This window comes from Xyrauchen texanus, chromosome 21 (genome assembly GCF_025860055.1).
Source record: "Xyrauchen texanus isolate HMW12.3.18 chromosome 21, RBS_HiC_50CHRs, whole genome shotgun sequence".
Taxonomy (NCBI): domain Eukaryota; kingdom Metazoa; phylum Chordata; class Actinopteri; order Cypriniformes; family Catostomidae; genus Xyrauchen; species Xyrauchen texanus.
In genome coordinates, this window is record NC_068296.1 from 2,606,289 (window position 1) to 2,627,098 (window position 20,810).

General features: G+C 39.3%; 2 protein-coding genes across 4 annotated transcripts in view; one reads left to right on the forward strand and one right to left on the reverse strand.

Annotated features, from left to right (window-relative positions):
- The window catches only part of grm3 (glutamate receptor, metabotropic 3), a 73,553-nt gene that overhangs the window by 48,328 nt on the left and 4,415 nt on the right, over positions 1 to 20,810 (forward strand). For both annotated transcript variants that reach the window (XM_052152050.1, XM_052152049.1), the window contains exons 4-5: positions 10,722 to 11,797; positions 18,490 to 18,667. In XM_052152050.1, coding sequence (XP_052008010.1) covers positions 10,722 to 11,797; positions 18,490 to 18,667 — 1,254 coding nt within the window. The remainder of the gene's footprint in view (positions 1 to 10,721; positions 11,798 to 18,489; positions 18,668 to 20,810) is intronic.
- The window catches only part of LOC127661387 (endosome/lysosome-associated apoptosis and autophagy regulator family member 2-like), a 119,985-nt gene that overhangs the window by 47,470 nt on the left and 51,705 nt on the right, over positions 1 to 20,810 (reverse strand). The window lies entirely within an intron of this gene.

Here is a 20,810-nt window from a genome sequence, read left to right on the forward strand (position 1 = left end):
TTATGCCTCCAAACAAAAGATTATTATTTTATCGATGCTGCATTTTGGAGCAACAAAGCACTTGACACTGAGCTGCTACACAAGTGATTTCACCTTGCATACACTCTTCTCACACACACACGCACGCACGCACGCACACTCTCTCACGCACGCACGCACACACGCACACACACTCTCTAACACACACTCACATTCTCTCACACACACACACACACACACTCCCACACACACACTCTTTCACACTCTCTCACACACACACTCTCTCACACACACACTCTCTCTCACACACACTTGCTCACACACACACAAACTCGCTCACACTCACACACACACACACACACACACACACTCACATACACACTCTCTCTCACACACTCTCTCACACACACGCACTCTCACACACACGCACTCTCTCACACACACACTCACACACACGCACTCTCTCACACACACGCACTCTCTCACACACACACAAACACACACACACACACACACACACACACACACACACTCACATACACACTCTCTCTCACACACTCTCTCACACACACGCACTCTCTCACACACACACTCACACACACGCACTCTCACACACACGCACTCTCTCACACACGCACTCACACACACGCACTCTCTCACACACACGCACTCTCTCACACACACACACACACACACAACATCATAATACACCATGAAACAAAGCGATCGTTCATCCACCCACCATTAGCTCTGACACACACACAAACACACTTGCATTGAATTGGCTCCACAAGAAAGCAGAACTCTTGTGTTTGTTGTTCTATGGAAGATTTATGATCATGTAAACAGCGATATGGGAAAGTCAGGATTGCAGAGAATCTCAGCACTGTTTATACAATACACTGTGAAAACTGTCAACATGTCCAAGTCATATTTCACCCCAAAAGAATCAAATAAATCATGTATTGCATAAAGGTAATGTAGCCTACTTTTAGATATGAAGATATTTCTGCACTGTCAAAAGTTTTCATGACATTTTTTAGTCATTAAAATCAGCATAAATAACTAACATGACATTCAAAGGTGCTGTAAGCAATTTTAGCTGTTCTAGTATTTTAACTAGCTGAGCCGTTGGATTAGCCACGCCCCCTTTTCCCAAAACCCCACATTCCAAAAATACCAAATGAGCTTTGAGGCCGAAATCATGCAGAAATGTTTGTTAAACACAACAGCAGCACAACAGCGCCCTCAGCTGGCAATTGTTATGAACAACATGTCATAAAAGTGGCATTAAGCCTCAATAATTCGCTGCAACTACACCACTGTGAGAACGTGCAACATGATTGACAGGTCGAAAGCGCCATTGTCCGCGAACATTTTCGTTTGATGTTTACAGAGTCTAGAGTGGTCACAGAGACTGGTGAAGCACATGTTCCCCCTAAAATTCTCATTTCCATAATATGTCCAGATATTTTACTCAATGGTGATTCTCCTGTAATCTGTAGTGGGATACATTTGAAAAGTAACCCTCCCAAACCCTGAGTGCAACAGAACATAAACACATGCATGTCTGTTCAATCTCTGCAAGACAAAACTATCTCTTTCTTTTCTCTCTTCCTCATTGAAGGAACTCTCCAGAACACGTGTCAAACTCAGCCGTGTGTGTCTGCGCAGAGGTGTATGTCAGTATCTGAATGGTGACTGTCAGTTGCATAAGGTGTGTGAGGCAGAGATACATGTACGTTGTTTTTAAGCCCTGAATTTTGGAAATGTCTCGGATGCCAGACTGACATGTTGTGGTACCCCGGAGTCAAGAGGATCATGCACAGCATGTCTCTGTCAAAACTAAGAATAACGTTACCATGAAGCTTAACTGGAGTAACTGGCAAGCGTATATTACCTGAGAGAACGAGCATGAGACAGACAGAGAGAGAGAGAGAGAGAGAGAGAGCACAAAGTTGCTAACGTGACATTAGACATGGACACATTAAAGGGGTCATGAAATGCCTTTTTTACATTATTTTAATATGTTCCGTAATGTTCACTTAACAGTCAAATATTTGTAAAGTATGATCATTTTCGACACTCATTCGGACCCTCTGTCGGACACGCTCGGTTTTGGTGCTGCTTCTCCTTTAAGACTTGACATTAAATGCCCACTGTTCTGATTGGCTCTCTACTTGCCATCTCAGTGCTCACCGCTACTAGCCGGGGCTACGGTAGTGATTAAAGGTAAAGTACGCATTGATGTGTCACATGCAAATGTCTACCACAGTTTAACATCACAATGTAAAGGAAGTTCGCTCTTTAACAAATGCTCTTTTTGCAGTGAGGAGGAAGTTTTGAGTTCTGAAATTATTGTGATTCATGATTACATTGATTTCGCTGGTTCTGCTGACTTTTATAGAATATTCTGCGTCGATTTTGAGGAAACATCTGCGGAAGGGATTAGTATGTGTTGAATGGGGTGCTATTGCTTATGCACTTAAAAAATATACATTTTTATACTGATAAATAAAATAACTTTAGAATCGTTCGATTGCGCCATTCGCAATGCGTCGTAGGATTCCCAATGCATCATAGGATTCGCAATGCATCATAGGATTCCCAATGCATCATAGGATTCGCAATGCATCATAGGACTCGCAATGCATCATAGGATTCGCAATGCATCATAGGATTCCCAATGCATCATAGGATTCCCAATGCATCATAGGATTCCCAAAGCATCATAGGATTCCCAGTGCATCATAGGATTCCCAATGCATCATAGGATTCACAAAGCATCATAGGATTCCCAATGCATCATAGGATTCCCAATGCATCATAGGACTCGCAATGCATCATAGGATTCACAATGCATCATAGGATTCCCAATGCATCATAGGATTCCCAATGCATCATAGGATTCACAAAGCATCATAGGATTCCCAATGCATCATAGGATTCCCAATGCATCATAGAATTCCCAATGCATCATAGGACTCGCAATGCATCATAGGATTCCCAATGCATCATAGGATTCCCAATGCATCATAGGATTCCCAATGCATCATAGGATTCCCAATGCATCATAGGATTCACAAAGCATCATAGGATTCCCAATGCATCATAGGATTCCCAATGCATCATAGGACTCGCAATGCATCATAGGATTCCCAATGCATCATAGGATTCCCAATGCATCATAGGATTCCCAATGCATCGTAGGATTCCCAATGCATCATAGGATTCACAATGCATCGTAGGATTCCCAATGCATCGTAGGATTCCCAATGCATCGTAGGATTCACAATGCGTCATAGGATTCGCAATGCATCATAGGATTCGCAATGCGTCATAGGACTCGCAATGCATCATAGGACTCGCAATGCATCATAGGATTCACAATGCATCATAGGATTCGCAATGCATCATAGGATTCTCAAAGCATCATAGGATTCGCAATGCATCATAGGATTCCCAATGCATCATAGGATTCCCAATGCATCATAGGATTCACAAAGCATCATAGGATTTCCAATGCATCATAGGATTCCCAATGCATCATAGGATTCCCAATGCATCATAGGATTCCCAATGCATCATAGGATTCACAAAGCATCATAGGATTCCCAATGCATCATAGGATTCACAATGCATCATAGGATTCCCAATGCATCATAGGATTCCCAATGCATCATAGGATTCACAAAGCATCATAGGATTCCCAATGCATCATAGGATTCCCAATGCATCATAGGACTGTACCTTTGTACCTTTGTCTATTTGTCCCATATTTGTCCTCCAAATCAAAGTTGGCAATGTTGTGACTCACCTCAGATCTGGTTGGTTTGGTTAATGACTTCAAACTCTTTAATGAATAGGGTTTTTGGAGAAAAAAAATGACCAAAACGGCTGAAAAATTGGGTGGGTACTGGTGCACTCTATAATAAATGGACAAATGTCTATCCATCCGTTAATGTACATGATCTTCAAACTAATTGAATACATATATTTCATCCATGAATGGCATATGGAACCCATTTGTTGTTGAGAGGCACGTCCATACCCTTGGTGGCTCAGTGCAAGCTAATTAACTGCAATTAGTGTTTGTAACAGGTAATTATATTACAGTTAATTATCATGTTACCAGATGCTGATTATTTAATACAGTGTTGTAACTGCATCTGCCTCCAATGCAGGATGATCACACCTTATTGAGGGTCGCGTGACATCAAATCATGATATGAACAGACGAGCTGTGAAGAAATGAACTATGGGCCACAGAAGGTTAATTTGATCCAGCTCATGATGAAGTTCTAGAATACAGCAGTGTGTGTGTGTGTGGATTTTATTGCACCTCAGCTGTATGTGTGTGTATGTATAAGTGCATGGGTGTTGACAGTGACGTTATCGGCGTGAATGATGGGGCTCATAACTTCTAACCTGTTTTTCTTATCTGATGAATCATCATCCAGCATCGAGCTTCAAGAAACCCTCTGAGCAATTACATGGCGCAGAGAAAACGCACTGCACCAAGTTTAGGTGTAACCCTCCATTTGTATGTGTACTGTGATGTGAAAAAGTATTTGCACCCATCCTGACTTCATCTGTTTTTGTATCTCGTCCTAAACAGTTTCAAAAATTAAAACTAAATCTAACGTAAAACCAAGTCAGTCAGTTTTAAAAATAATAAATTTAAATGATGATGTTATTTACATGTCACTGGACATGTGTGAAAAAGTATTCCCCCTCGATGAACTAGACACACCCAGACCTGATTACTGTCAGCCCTCTTCAATCAACACATCAATAAAACTTTTCCAGCAGCATGATGTTGTCTAAAAGGTCTCACCCAGTAGCACATTATGCCAAGGTTGAAAGACATTCCAGAAATGATCAGGAATGAGGTGATTGAGATGCATCAGTCTGGGAAGGGTTACAAAGCGATTTCAAAGGCTCTGAGATGCCAAAGGACCACAGTGAAGAGCCATTATCTCCAAATGGAGAAAACTTGTCACAGTAGTGAACCTTCCCAGAAGTGGCTGACCTTCCAAAATTCCAAATCAAACACAGAATTCCACAAACAGACCATCATAAATACAGTCAAGCATGCTGGTGGAAGTGTGATGGTTTGGGGATTCTTTTCTGCTTCAGGACGACTTGCAATAATTGAGGAAAACATGAATTCTGCTCTAAACCAGAAAATCCTAAAGGAGAACGTCCCGTCATCAGTCCGTGAGTTGAAGCTCAAGCGCAACTGGATTATGCAGCAAGACAATGATCCAAATCACAGGAGTAAGTCACCTCTGAATGGCTCAAAAGAAGCTAAATGTAAAGTTTTGGAGTGGCCTAGTCAAAGTCCCGACTTGAACCTGATTGAGATGCTGTGGCATGACCTTAAACGGGCAGTTCATACTCGAAAACCCTCTAATGTGTCTGAAATAAAGCAGTTCTGGAAAGAAGAGTGGGACAAAATTCCCCCACAGCGTTGTGAAAGACTGATCTCCAGATATCAGAAGCGTTTGATGCAGTTGTTGCTGCTAAAAGTGTCACAACCCGGTATTAAGTTTAAGGGGGCAGTTAGTTTTTCACATGGGTGTTATAGGTGTTGGATACCTTTTTTGCTTCAATAAAAATAAATATTTGAAAACTGTATTTTGGGTTCACACAGGTTGCCTTTTTTATGTTATATCTCATGGGGAATACTTTTTCACACCACTGTACATGGCAAGTTACACACACACACATAAAGAATACCATCATATAACTATGGTACAGTGGTTATACCATTTTTTTGGACACTCCCATGATGATAATTTGATGGTATTCTTTCACCTTGTTTGACCCCGTGACCTCATGTGAGGACTCGCTATTTTGGATTCGCTATATGCAATGCATTATTTAAATTAATTATACTGTTCACAAGACTCTAGACTGTCATTTAAAAGGTTAACTTCTATTGCACCAAACATCCATTAGATATGTTTAAGTGGTTATAAGACATTATAAGTCATGCCGGTAGTTATAAACATTACACATGCACAAAATATAAAATAACACACATTTAATGTATATTTTGAGATATTATGTAAAACACATGCAAAGCTACGAAGTTAAAATACATCAGAAACTCTAAATATGTCTGTTGATCACATGTAGCCAATAATAATCAAACTGACTCTATACTGAACTCTATTCAATAAACTTTAATGTTTGTGCATCTTATCTATAAATAACATGATATAAGTTTGACTTGTAATGTTTTGTATGTTATAAGTGTGTTATAACTGTTTATAAGACGATATTGATTTTGTAATTTAAAGCAGATAAAGAACACTTATAATATGATCATAAAGTCTTTTAACTGTTTACACTATAAAGCATTTATAACATTAACTTTATTAACTTCTGATGTGTTATAACTGTTATAATGTTGTGTTATAACACATTATACTCTAAAGTATAACTATGAATAGAGGAAGTCTTATAATGTACTTATAACTGTAGTTATAATAATTTATGAGCAGTTATAGCTTATTATAATGTGTATTATGAGACATAATACATTCGGTATATTGTATTTATAATGCCTTTACGATGCATTATAAATATGGGCTTCATAGAAAGTGTTACCAATTTTTGTTTTTATTGAACCCTTACACCCTGAAGGCATTTTTTGAGGATTTGGCAAAACCAAATGTAAGAGTAAAACCAAAATGCAATCCAAAGATATAGTATATATGTATATAAATATGTATATATATACTTAAACTTATGTCAACTAAGTCCATAAAGACACATTTCAGATCACTTTGGCTTCCTATTTCATCATTTCATAAAATGTGCGTATGGGCAGTCTATGTTTGTGCCTTCTGGGACCGTTTACCCCACGTGGGACACAGGGACGTTCCAAATATGGACGTTCAACACTCAATAGACAGCCGATGAGGACAATCTGACACATCTATAATGTAAAGGACCCTGTTTTAGTTAACTGATCCCATAACAACCGTCGCCATAGAGACGCCATTAGCGATAGCCACGATAGATTGTTATGACACTCTTAGACTAATATTTCAGGACCTCCATATCGGATTACGTCGAGTGTGGGCTTGTTTTATTCTGAGCTGTCTGCTGCAAGTTGTGATATGACATATTCTACGTCATGTTTATTTTCCGTGAAGTTATAAACCAAAATGTGACGATAATTCAGTTTTCTCCGTTTGTCATCCATGTGCATTTCACGCGCTAGTACTCGCTGTAGTGTGATCTCTGAGTGAAACAAGTGCTCGTTATATTCTACTGATCAATACCTTTCCAAAGATATATGACACTTATATGATCTTTTTGATATTTTTACTGGTTCTAAATATAATTGTTGCGATTGCAAATTTACGAATTATGAGAATGGAACAGTTCTAGTTTATCAGCACATTGTAAAGCAGTATTTGAGAATTGGTCTGATCAGCTATATTCATTGTAAAGATGAGAGTCTACACTTTAAAATGACACCTGATGATACTGATAAAAGATACTCAACCATCAATGATGGTTGAGTAATACCATAAAATATACTTTTTTCGTGATCAGCGCCCCCTCTTGGTACCAGACTGCCCCGAGTGTAAAAAGCCGTTTTGGTAACACTTTACATTAATGTTGCATTTGTTTACATTAGTTAACATGAACTAGCAATAATCAATATTTTCTGCATTATTTTGGTTTATATTAATATTAACATATGCTAATAATTGTTTTAATTGAAAGTTGTTTATGTTAACATTAGCTAATGCATTATGTGAATATACAAAACCTTTATAAATTAACATCAAACTTTGGTTTGATATTGTGTTATCTAACGCACTGACGTTAAGATATTTTAAGTAACTATTTAAAGTCCAAAAGTGCCCAAACACTTTATTGGGGCCACTGTAAACACTATGTTATACAACATGCAGGGCTGGACTGGTAATCTGGCATACAGGGCATTTTCCCGGTGGGCCGACACACTTTTGTGCCGATCAGTGTCAGAATGTCCGTCGGTGAGAACCGAGCGGGCCGGTGGTTCGGCCGCGAAACGTGCCGAATGGGCTGCGATAAGCAACAATGATCAGCCGCCAAAACGGACCACAAAACAGCGCCACGATATGCAGAAAAGAACAGCGGACAGCGAAGAACCTCCCACTCCCCCACTCAACAGTTGGGCCAGTTGCCATGTAAAATCCCATGTAAAATCCCAGGCCGATTTCTCTTCCCAGTCCAGCCCTGACAACAAAGTACACAACACGCCTATAACAGGTATCAACATGCATGGCAAAGCCCTTAATTTCAATTGAAGATAGATCTTAATTTTACAGCATGCAATGACATACTAGAGAACTGAGTGCTTCCAAATTATGACAAAAAAAAAAATCAGTCGAATACCTTCCCAGAAGACCGGAAGCTGTTACAGAGCCCAAACTCCTCATTAATGCCAATGGATTTGCAATTAAATGTCCAACAAGACCATCCACTTGCATTGAATCGAAGAGAACAGCTCAAGACATTCAGCTAAACTTAGAAGACAGAAAAACCCATATTCATTTAATACAAGATGACAGAATGTCCCTTTTAGGTTATGAACCAAATGGGTTTCCTTTACACTTTGGAATACATGTCCACGTCTTCAATTCTCACCTTTTCTTGCCACTATGGAAAAATGGAAAAGTGATAATTTCACTGAGAGACATTTTTGTCTCCTCTTTTCTCCTGCTACACAATATCTCATTCACCCCGAGGCTACAATGCGAGACAAAAACATCATCTGTGCAAATTTGCCCGTGTCTTATTTTGCAAAGTGCTGACCAAGGATGCTCACTCCCAGAGCGACAGAGGTGTGTGGGAGACTTCATATGAGCAATAAAACTGATATCTAGCACACAGAAAAGCAGTCTGATTCCTCGTCAAGCCCTCGATACTTTCTCTGCTCAATGTCGGACGGCTGTTCTACGTCGTAACTGCGATTCTAATGTGCTGATGTTGTTAGCAAGATTTGATGATGCGTCTTTTTGCCTGCTGTAATTGCTTCATGAGCCAGCAGCAGTTTACATACTTACGCATAATAACGGAAAACAGCATTATAGGGAACTAACTATCTGTTCTTCCTGCTTGATATGTGTGAATTAAAGGTATAGTTCACCCAAAACATTATATTTTTTTTTACACTTGCCATATGTTTAAATTGGTCTCCTAACAGTGTATGTACATGCACAGGAGATTTATTTATCATTTCCAGCACATCTCAAATTCTGCATTGTGTTTAATAGAATTCTGGGCTTGAAAATGACGCTGATGGACTTCTATGTCTTGCTAAGACTCATTTCATAGCTAACCTTTAATGTACTTGGTCATCTAACGGTTAGATGGAGACCTGGAGAGGCCTTCAAGCCACAGTGTCTCGCATCAACTGTGAAATTCGGTGGAGGATCGGTGATGATCTGTGGGTGCTTCTGCAATTCGTCTTTGAACAGGAAACAAGTTGTTCCCCAACTCTGAGGATTGGTTTTTCCAGCTGGACAATGCTCCATGCCACACAGACAGATCAATCAAGATGTGGATGGAGGAGCCCTGGATCAAGACCCTGTCATGGCCAGTCCAATCTGAATTTTTGCACCAGGAGGGGCATAAAGTCACTCAACAGCCTGGGAGAGAGCATGCCAAGATGCATAAAAGCGGTGATTGAAAATCAGGGTTATTCCACCAAATATTGATTTCAGAACTCTTCGGGGATATGGATGGATGGATGGATAGATAGGACGGACGGACGGACGGACGGACGGATGGATGCCAGACAGCAAAACAGCGCCAACTCGCATCTTACGCATCTTAGTATTAATCGCCATCTCGCATCTCAATTGTACAGAGCGGTTATCTGAGTTACCGTAGACCTTGTTAGTTCAAAACAGTCTGGCCATTCTTTGTTGACCTCTCTCATCAACAATGTGTTTCCGTCCACAGAACTGCCCCTCACTGGATTTTTTTGTTTTTGGCTCCATTCGGAGTAAATTCTAGAGACTGTTGTGTGTGAAAACCAGCCCATCTGGCACCAACAATCATGCCACGCTCCAAATCACTGAGATCAAAATTTTTCCCCATTCTGATGGTTGATGTGAAAATTAACCGAAGCTCCTGACCCATATCTGCATGATTTTATGCACTGCATTTCTTCCACAGGATTGGCTGTTTAGATAAATCGCATGGATGATTATTGGTGCCTGTCATCTGGTAGAAGTCATCTGAAGCCAGATTTGTATGAGGAACAGAACCAATTTAAAGTCATTATTTATTGATAATCTTCAGAGAGCTGTTAACTGCAACAACCAGATCATGAAGCCGTGAACAAATCACTTAGACCGGTTTTGTGAACCAGATTAACGGATTCACTGAAAAGATCTGACTCAAAATAACAACTGGTTCATGAATTGGGTGTCCGCATCACTACTTCAATAACGTCTCATAAATGCATCAAGACGAGCAAGGGTGGATGTCAAGATTTTTAGTGAATAACTTAATAAATGTAATTCTGTCCCTCTCACAAAGCTATTGTATATCTGTAGAAGACTTGTATACATAAAATGACACTTTTGCAGTTCCTATACTTCTAAATTTAAACTATTGTGTTCCCACGAAGAAAGCAAGCCATACAGGTTTGGAACTACATTTTTGAGTGAACTATCCCTTTAACTCTTTTTCATTCTCTCTCTCTCTCTCTCTCTCTCTAGCCCCATTTGCCCCTCCTGGCTTGGAGACTCAAGTGAAGTTTGATGCATATGGCGACGGAATGGGGCGCTACAACATCTTCAACTACCAGCGTGTGCCAGGCAGCGACAAATACACCTATATCCAGGTGGGAGAGTGGGCGGAGAGTCTTTCCCTAAACGAGCCCATGATTGGCTGGCCAAAGGGAGGAGCAGTCCCCACATCTCAGTGCAGCGATCCGTGCGCTCCCAACGAGATGAAGAAGATGCAAGCGGGCGAGTACTGCTGCTGGATTTGCACTCCGTGCGAGTCCTACGAATACCTGCCTGACGAGTTCACCTGCATGCCCTGCGCACCTGGCCAGTGGCCCCGACCCGACCTGACAGGGTGCTACGACCTGCCGGAGGACTACATTATGTGGGAGGACGCCTGGGCAATTGGGCCCATCTCAATTGCATGTGTTGGCTTCATCTGCACCTTAATGGTCTTCGCCGTTTTCATTCGACACAACGACACGCCGCTCGTCAAAGCGTCCGGTCGCGAGCTATGCTACATCTTGCTTCTGGGCGTTTTTATGTCCTATGTCATGACTTTCATATTCATCGCGAAACCATCGCCTATCGTGTGCACGCTACGACGGCTAGGACTTGGTACCTCGTTTGCGGTGTGCTACTCCGCCTTGCTCACGAAGACCAATCGCATCGCACGCATCTTCAGCAGCGTGAAAGAGGGTGGGGCTCAGCGGCCACGCTTCATCAGTCCCAGCTCGCAGGTGTTCATCTGTTTATCACTGATTTCAGTGCAGCTGTTGCTGGTGTCCATTTGGCTTCTGCTGGAGGTGCCCGGCACACGGCGTTTCACCACGCCGGAGAAACGGCAGACTGTCATTTTGAAATGTAACGTACGGGACTCCAGCATGCTGCTGTCGCTGATCTACGACATGGTTTTGGTGGTGCTCTGCACGGTCTACGCCTTTAAGACCCGCAAGTGTCCCGAGAACTTCAACGAGGCCAAGTTCATTGGCTTCACCATGTACACCACCTGCATCATCTGGCTGGCCTTCCTGCCCATCTTCTACGTTACCTCCAGTGACTACAGGGTACGTCTACAGTTGTCGAACATGCAGAAATTAAATTCATTTCAAGTCAAATTAAAGTACTTGAAACTAACAAGATTTGATCTACTTTAAATGGGAATTTAAGGATTACAGGGTTGCATTACAGAAACATCCTAAGGGGCTGTTCACAGCAAACCAGTTCTTGCCCTAAAAAAATGAAGATGCAGCACAACGAATGAAACAGAACACAGGCGTCTCAAAAATCGTGGCGCTTCTTCACGAGACACTGAAAAAACACAGAGACGTGGCGCAACAGTCAAAGACGTCCATCTAGCACAATAACCCAATTTGAAATTAGAAAACTTTATGGCAAACTTGTTGCATTATATGACAAAAACGTCCAAAAATGAGGGGAATAAAACACTTTTCGTGTTCTTTTTCCAAAGTTGGCATGCCTGTAACTCAAGAAGTATCAAATATATACTGATATCCTTTTAGATTCTGGTTCAGAACAAACTTTTCTTTTAGCATCTCCATTTTTAAGGCCTTCTATGGTTCAGTCCCAGAGATATGGGGCTCTCAATGTGGCTCCATGAGTAAATTGTTAAATTGTACACATTTTCAGAGGTCAAACCCCAAATGTAGGACAGTCTGCATACACCTTATACTTTTGTCTTTTAAAGAGGAATGTCTGAAGTACAAATAATGTTGAAACTAGAACTGTATCTTGTTTTCCTCTACCAATCAATCGCATAGAACATTCCAGTTTAACAATGTCCGATTGCCAAAAATACACTGAAATGGTCGAGTTGAATTAATAAAGGTGCATTTCTAGTTTCAGCATTATTTGTTCTTCAGACATTCCTCTTTAAATACAATAAGGATCAGCTTTAAGTGACCCACATTAGGATTTCGACCATTAAAAATGGGTAAAATTAGCACATGGAGCCACATTGAGAGCCCCATATCTCTGGAACTGAACCATATAGGGCCTTATAAATGACGATACCAAAAGAAAAGTTTGTTTTAAACCAAAATCTACAAGGGTTTTAAGATATCTTTAGTATTTCTTGAGTTACAAGCATGCAAACTTTGGAAAAAGAACGTGGAAAGTGCTTTTTCCCATTTTTGGACTCTTGCCATTGGCATATAATGCATCAAGAGCTGCTGAAGTCAACTGATTTTAGTAATAGATCTACCAATCTCTGTGTAAACATAAAATAATGATGCTGACACCTTTCTAAGGATATTTTTTTATCTTTTTATTTTGCTCCGAAATCAAAAGGTGAAAATTGCCATTTTGACCCCCCTCTACAAAATTGTGGATTACTCAGTAAATATTCATCCGTGGCTTTTAATATTTTGTCTTTCGTCTTGATTGCTGTAATTTTTTCACTAGAAAAAAAAAGAAGAAAAAAAGATGAAAATCTAAATTTTGAGCTGGGGACTTCTGGTTGAGTTACACGTAATGACCCAACTGCATTTCTTTGACTTTTGTCATTCTTTCTGATGAAAAACAAACATTTAAAATTAGTTTAAAATACAATAAAAACTGAAATTGTTCAGTTTTATTAAAATATTGTCACCAGGCCTACTTTGTTCGGTTATATTCTATATACCTTCTGCATACATACGTTTTAATAAGGCCTATATACTTATAAAATATCCTAAAATTGAATAAATAAAAAGTGATTCTGCTCACTGGAGCAGTAACCCTAAATTATCATTCTCGTTCCAAACCAGTATGACCCTTTTCCATCTGTGAAACGATCATGATTGTGACGGTCAAGCTCCAAAAGCACATAAAAGCACCATAAACATCGTCCGTATCACTCGTGCGCAACATTTCAAGACTTCAGAAGCCATACAGTAGTGTTTTGCTAGGAACAGACTGACAATTAAGTCTTAATTCACTGAAAATCTTCACCTATTCCAATCTGGCATGCACACGAGAACATCTTTGAATAAGCAAAGCACAGTGAGATAAAAAAGGGGAAGGAAACTATTTTTCCTATCTTATGACATCTAAACACTTTTACTATAGCGCATGACTTGTTTTAATGTACATAAAAACCTACATTCACAAGCTTCGACGAACCACAAAATGATGTCATTGGGTTTTTCATCTCACATTTGCTTTTTTTGGACATTATCGGTTAGGTTTAGATTTAAGGTCATGTTGTTGATTTCTCTCATCTGCTTGAGAGAAAGTTTAACTCGCTTTTAGAGCCACACAGTGAACATTTCACCTCGGATCCGCAGCGAGAAGTGACACGAATCGCGTAATATCCTTTTCCAAAAATGTCACGTTTTTCATTAGATCAAGGTTGAACGATATGTATAAAATTCGTACTTCTTTTTTTGTTACCACTTCCCCATTTCCATGTCTGTAAAGTGGCATGCACACCACAAAAAGGTGCGTTTATACACAGCGTTTAATTGCAAGAGTGTCAAAACTGTTCTTAAAAGTCCTTAATTCCCAACCCTAGCTTTAATGAAGATGAATCAAACATGCGAGCTAAAAAGCAGAACCTCAAAAAAGCATAAGCATGCAAAAAAGAAGACATGAGACGTTAGCGTTGTCGTGTAGCCGTTCTTGTGAGAATGAGAGATGCCTGCTGTTCTGAGAGCTGTTGTGTGTATTAGGAAATACCCCAAGTAAGCAAAGCTGTCATACGAAAATCTGTTGACAAATTTAAATCTACAGCAAACACATTGCCTCAACAGACAACTTCTCAACAGTTTGTTGATGCAATGAATACATCGCATTGAGTGATTTAGTCTGACAGTGCCGGAGCATAACAGAGCTTGTCAATCATGACAGCTTCGTCTCGTAGTTACAAACCAAAATTGCCACTGAAGAGATGGATTGGACTAGAGACAGCCACACGGCCGGCCGGCTGACGCAAGCAGGAATTCTTGCAGAGAGCAGGGCAAACGGGTCTTACTAGTCAATGAAGTGCGAAGAGAGGCTCTTTACTCAAGACCGCTGATGCTCGCGGTCTGTGGAAGATCAGAATAGTTGAAAGAGACCCGAAAGCTGAAGAGTGCAATTGTAGTTGAGCCACTGTTCCTGGTTTGGAATGTGCCAATAGCGGAAGCAAATGTGGGATGAAAAACACAATTGCTGACATATTGTAGTGTTTCTTTTACACTTTCTGCTCACGTGAAAATATGTGACTGTGGCGACATTTTAGCAAAATTATTTTATGTGGTTCGTTACAGGCATTGCTGCAGTTCTGGGGTGAAATGCCCACTGTGTGGCGCTAAAGGCGAGTTCGATTTCCTTCCAAACGGATGAAGTTTTTAATGTTAATTCTTCATCGAGTGTTAAATCAACAACACTGACCTCCCAACCCTAAACCTAACCGATAGTGTCATAAAAAGCAAATGTGAGATGAAAAACACAACCACGTCATATTGTGGTTCTTCTATGACACCAGGGGTGAACTGGGAACAAAAATCGGCCCGGGATTTTACATAGCAACTGGCCCAAAAGTTGACAGGTTCACTGCCCCTTTCTGCATATCACAGCACCGTTTTGTGGCCCGTTCTGCATAATGTGGCGGCTCATTTCAGCTTAATCGCGGCCCATTCGGACCATTTCGCGGCCGGCCCACAGGCCTGCCCGGTTCTCCCAATGCCCAGTCCCAAAATGTGTCGGCCCACCAGTGGCATAGCTAGGGGTGGCCGTGGCCACCATGGACTGAAGCCTGGCCACCCCACTCGCAATTAACGTTTTAGTAATTTTGTTTGGGCACATTTATAATTGTCTTCAGCTCTTAATCTGTGGCCTATTAGTAATTTTCCACCTGTTGTCGCTGTGGATGTTTTTGTGATCATAAATGGGGCCATTGGAGATGGTAAATGTTTGGATTTTGGGGAGGTGGTTAAATAAGATTCACTTCATTTTAGTTTATTTTAAAGTGCAATTTGAATTTAGAAACGTCTTTTGTTCAGGTTTTTCGTGTTTCAATAAATTAATTTAATTTGTAAAGCAAAATTAATAAAGCAAAAATATTAACAGACGCTCGGCAAGGGGGTAGTCGATATAGTCATAGGCGATTATCGATAAAATATTTTGTACGTATCGCCCAGCCCAACATTCAAGTGAATTCAACCCTGATTTAAATGAATTATATACGTCTGTCGTAATACCACTTTAATAACAATTTAACCTTCAATAACGGTACCGTGCCTTCACGCAGTTGTTTAATAATTAGTGATTTGCATTCCTACAAACCCCAAAAGTTGGTAAACATATCATAGATACAAATTTTGCCAGTTTTGGAGCTTTTAATGGATATCTTTCTTATTTTTGAACGAATCTCTGCTTTGTGTGATGCTCTCATGGCATTTACTGGTGACGACAGAACTATTAATACCGGTTTTCAATTTTAAATGTTATCATTTCACAATTACTGTTAATTGATCATCATTTTACAGTGTAAGGCATGAATATATAACTACAGCATATAACTTGTAAAACTGTGGAAAAGGGCACCACAGACTGATCGCTTGCCCCTGTCTGGCCACCCCTTAAAAAACTCCTGGCTCCGCCCCTGCGGCCCACCGGAAAAATGCCCGGTATGCCCGATTACCAATCCAGCCCTGTATGACACTTTGGGTTCACATGTGGACTCGCACCCTGCTCCTTTACATCACAAGTGCAACACTCATCAGTGGAGCTGCAGCACCATTTGATCACACTCAAACAAGTTTGTAAATGTTGTTGATTATGTAACGCAAATGTTAAAATGTGTCATGCACTTCAGAAGAGGTTCTCAATTTTAGAAATACTTCTGCATCTCCAAAACCACCATCCTATCAAATTAACAATTTAGGTTTGTCACAAAAAAAAAAAAAAGCTTTATTTAAAACTGGATACAGTCTTTCAGTTTTCACTGTTTTGCTGAATAATATAAAGTTATAAAAGTCTGAATTTTGATAGAATAATTCTTTGTCACATTGTTCTGTTATTTTCTGTATAATTTGTTACATAACTATTCGGGCTGTCAAAAATTAATCGAATTAATTACATGGTGTCCCGAGTAATTATTCGCATGTAATCGCATATACAAATATTTGCTGAGAAAGCCCCTCATATAACAATAATTCAATATATAATGATGAAATAATTATACATAGTTATCTTTAAATATTACAAATATATATATATATATATATATATATATATATATATATATATATATATATATATATATATATATAAAACAAAAAGCGGCTTTAGAATACAATGTATTGTTTACTACCTATTGATCATAAGGTTTATTATGAGGGCTTGTTTAAGGACCGTCAATGTACACGAGTCAGACGTGCTTGTGTAGCGTCTCGGGTGTGTTGCGTCATAAACATACATCTTTAGGTCACTGTGTCATTAAATATAGTTTAATACTCAATCTTTAAACACATCTTGAGATCTCTTAGTTCAGATTTGTGCTCTATCAAGTGTTTGAACGCAAGAACGTGACGCATGTTTGTGTTGTTCTGCTGAAGTGTTTCTTCACTGTATTTCTCAGGAATCTTCCTTATTACGTTCTGGAGGGCATTGCGATTAATTGCGCACATTTTTTATAAAATTAATCGCACTTAACGCGTTAAATCGACAGCCCTAGTAAATCCATACAAAAACATACATATAACTAGCTTTATATACTTAAAAAACATCCAAAAATAAAATAAATACAAAAGTGATAGGGGAGAGCGGGTAACAAACGGAGACTTTTTGATATTCTCAAGCATGTGTAAATGCACTTGTGGTACAAATCATTTTAATTTTCTCACTTTAATGTTACACAGGTTTGCGCTACACATATGTGGTCTCGGTTCATGAAAACAGCGTATACTTATTTAAATTTTCTACCTGGAAAGAAGGGAAGTGAAATGTTACGACGTGCGGCGCATCATGACCACATGACATCTTAAAATCCCCCTCTAACGACTGCATGTGATGCATTATCCTATTGATATTCATAAATTTGATATTTAGTATCTGTAACGCATTATTATGGGTATTTAAAGAAAAAGCGCATTCGTTTAATTTGACTTATTGTATTGTTTTAATATTCCATATCTGACCCTGATCATTTTTGGTTTCTGGATTATACGCCAGGACGCGTTTAAACGAAAGACGCCTTTGCTAGGTCCCTGTTTTCCTTCTCTACTACTGTGCATTAATCGTTTTAACACACACATTCCAGCCAATCAGAATCAAGTATTCAAACAGACCATGGTATAAATGAATATTTAAATTTAGCTTGCTAGATTTAAAGTAAAAATAGCAACTGATACAAGTCGCTTATAATGAAGGGACACTGCAACTATGAACAGCACTAACAGGTGTGGATTTGTAGCATGATCACATGGTTTACGTTGCAGACAATATGTATGCATTGAAAACGGATTGGTTTATATTCGTCCCGTATCTCGTTCAATGCCTTGTGTAAAATACAAATCTCTAAAACCGGTGGAAAGAAAATGATGTTGCTAATGGGAGATGATCAACTAGCGTCTAATCAAATGCTATTTCCACAAGCACTGTGCTAAATGTCACTGTTATTATACCCCCACGCTCTGCCTCTTTATTAACCGAGAGGTTCTTGCGAGTTCCAACTAATAGTCTTGATTATCACAATGAATGTGAGTCAATCACCAGAGACAATTAGGGACGAGTAGCGAGAACTGAACGGTGTTTTCCTCTCCGTCTCTCTCAGGTCCAGACGACGACCATGTGTATATCTGTCAGTCTGAGTGGATTTGTGGTGCTGGGATGCATGTTTGCTCCTAAAGTCCACATCATCATGTTCCAGCCACAGAAGAACGTCACCAGTCATCGGCTGAACCTGAACCGGTTCAGTGTGAGCGGGCCGGCCACTAGCTACGTGTCCCATGGTGAGAATCGCTCACAAACACAGGTATAGGAGAGACCGGGGCAAGTTGTCACAGCGATTATATCGAAGTAACGAAAGAATTTTGACTCAAAAGTCCAGTTGCACAAATGTGTGTTGATCGCAAACATATACAGTAGTTCAAAACCCTCTTAAATTGGAACCATTTTTGTAAATTGTGTCCTGAACAAACTAAAAACTGCAGTATCATCATTTTTATTGGTGCAACAGTCACATGTGTTGACAAGTGTGACAAATAACCACTCTCTCCAGTTAGATATGATCTTTTGAGAGGATGTGCAATCATTGTTGTTTTTGGTATTGGCACTTTATCTCTATTAAATGCTTAAATGGGATTTGGCCTTAAGATTAACCCTAATTATTAAACTTCAGCACTCGTACAGACATGTTGGTGCTAGGAACATTATGGATACTTTGTGTGGATTATAGAGGAAAGACATTTGCTTTATGAAGTGATCTGATTTATACAGAGCCACTTTTTTCTAAAATAGTTTTGCATTCCCTCACAATTATTTTGGGTTCCCTACCAATAGCTCTATCAATCTCTTAACCATCAATAATGGACCGATTGTTTTACTAAAGCAACAATAGTTAAAGAAATATTCTGGGTTCAATACAAAAGCATTTGTGGCATCATGTTGATTAAACAAAGTAGGGTCAAGTGTTTGGTATCATTGTAACGAAACCTTTTCAAATCGTTTAATGATGCGGATTATGATACATTCTGAGATTCTCAGGCTAAGAAACTGCTGAAACATCCCCAAAAAAGTTGAGCTAAAAATGTACTTTTTTCTTATTTGACATTATATATCTCTTGGTGCAAATCCAGTGGCTCTGAAAAACTTTTGTTTTGCACCCAGTCATGTCAACTGTATCTGAGAAACATTTGTGTAGATGCGACAAAGCAATCAAAGTTATAGCATTACAAAAAACAATTTATCATAGTGTCCAAAAACATCTCCATGTTTATAAACGCCTCTCCAGACAAATAAAACATAATAATTGTACATAAGTACTAATTGCACATGCAAACACAACAATGACTAAAGGTTTGCATAGCATGCAGACATGATTTTAGTCATGAGATTTCACAGAATGAGTTTCATTCTGTGTCATTTGAGTCATCATTGAGTCTGTGTCATGTGTTTGGCGCCATCTCCTGGTGGCCATATGTAACATTGTGCTTCATGTGGATTATCTAATGATCGATACATCTGATTATCTTGTGTGTGGACTCGATTGAAAGATAATCACAGACTCTAAATAATCATATGTGACATTTTATGTTCTGTTTATGTTTCGTGAAGTTTTAAGCAAAAATGCGGCATATAAGCAACATCAATATAATAGTCAAAGACATATACTGACCTGTTACTCGTTATAATTTTGTCTGTGAGTAAAACGAATATACTAGTTGTATTCTGCACTTTAAGAGCTTTCCAACGACATATAACACATGACTATTTGATGAGTCTGTGTTTTTACTGATTGCAATAATATGTACAGTGCAATTTTTTGGGGATAAATTATTAAAACGTAACATTTCTGATTTGTCTGCAGATTTTAAAGCACTTGTTCAGTTTTGGTCATAATGTCCACATGCATTGAAAGTAGAGCTTCTAAACTTTCAAACGAAACCTATTTTGTGTTGGTCAAAACTGTAGTTGTTCATATTTTGATAATTGGCTCCGCCGAGCTTAAAGGGTTAACACCATGATATTCATATTAAAAACATAGTAATAATAATATAGGAAACAGGAGACAGTTTTACTATAGTAACATCATGACTCATTTGTGGTACAAGTACTACAATTTTTAAAACCATGGTTCCCATAAATGTTTTGTTATTAACTACAGATGAATAAAGCCATTGCACGGGAACGCAAAACTTATTGTGAGGGCACACAAAAGTGTTTCATCCCTGTCCTCTAACGGGCTCTTTAGCCTTAAAATGGACGGACAATAAAACGGCTGAATAAACCCCATTGACTCGGTATTGCATGAGGAACTTGAGCTATATCTGCAATAGGAACTCTAATGCCTCTAATCTTGTGTCAAGGCGTTCATACTGACTTTTAAATTGCATAAACGTGCAAAATTGCTAACGGAGATGAAATCAGTTCCTG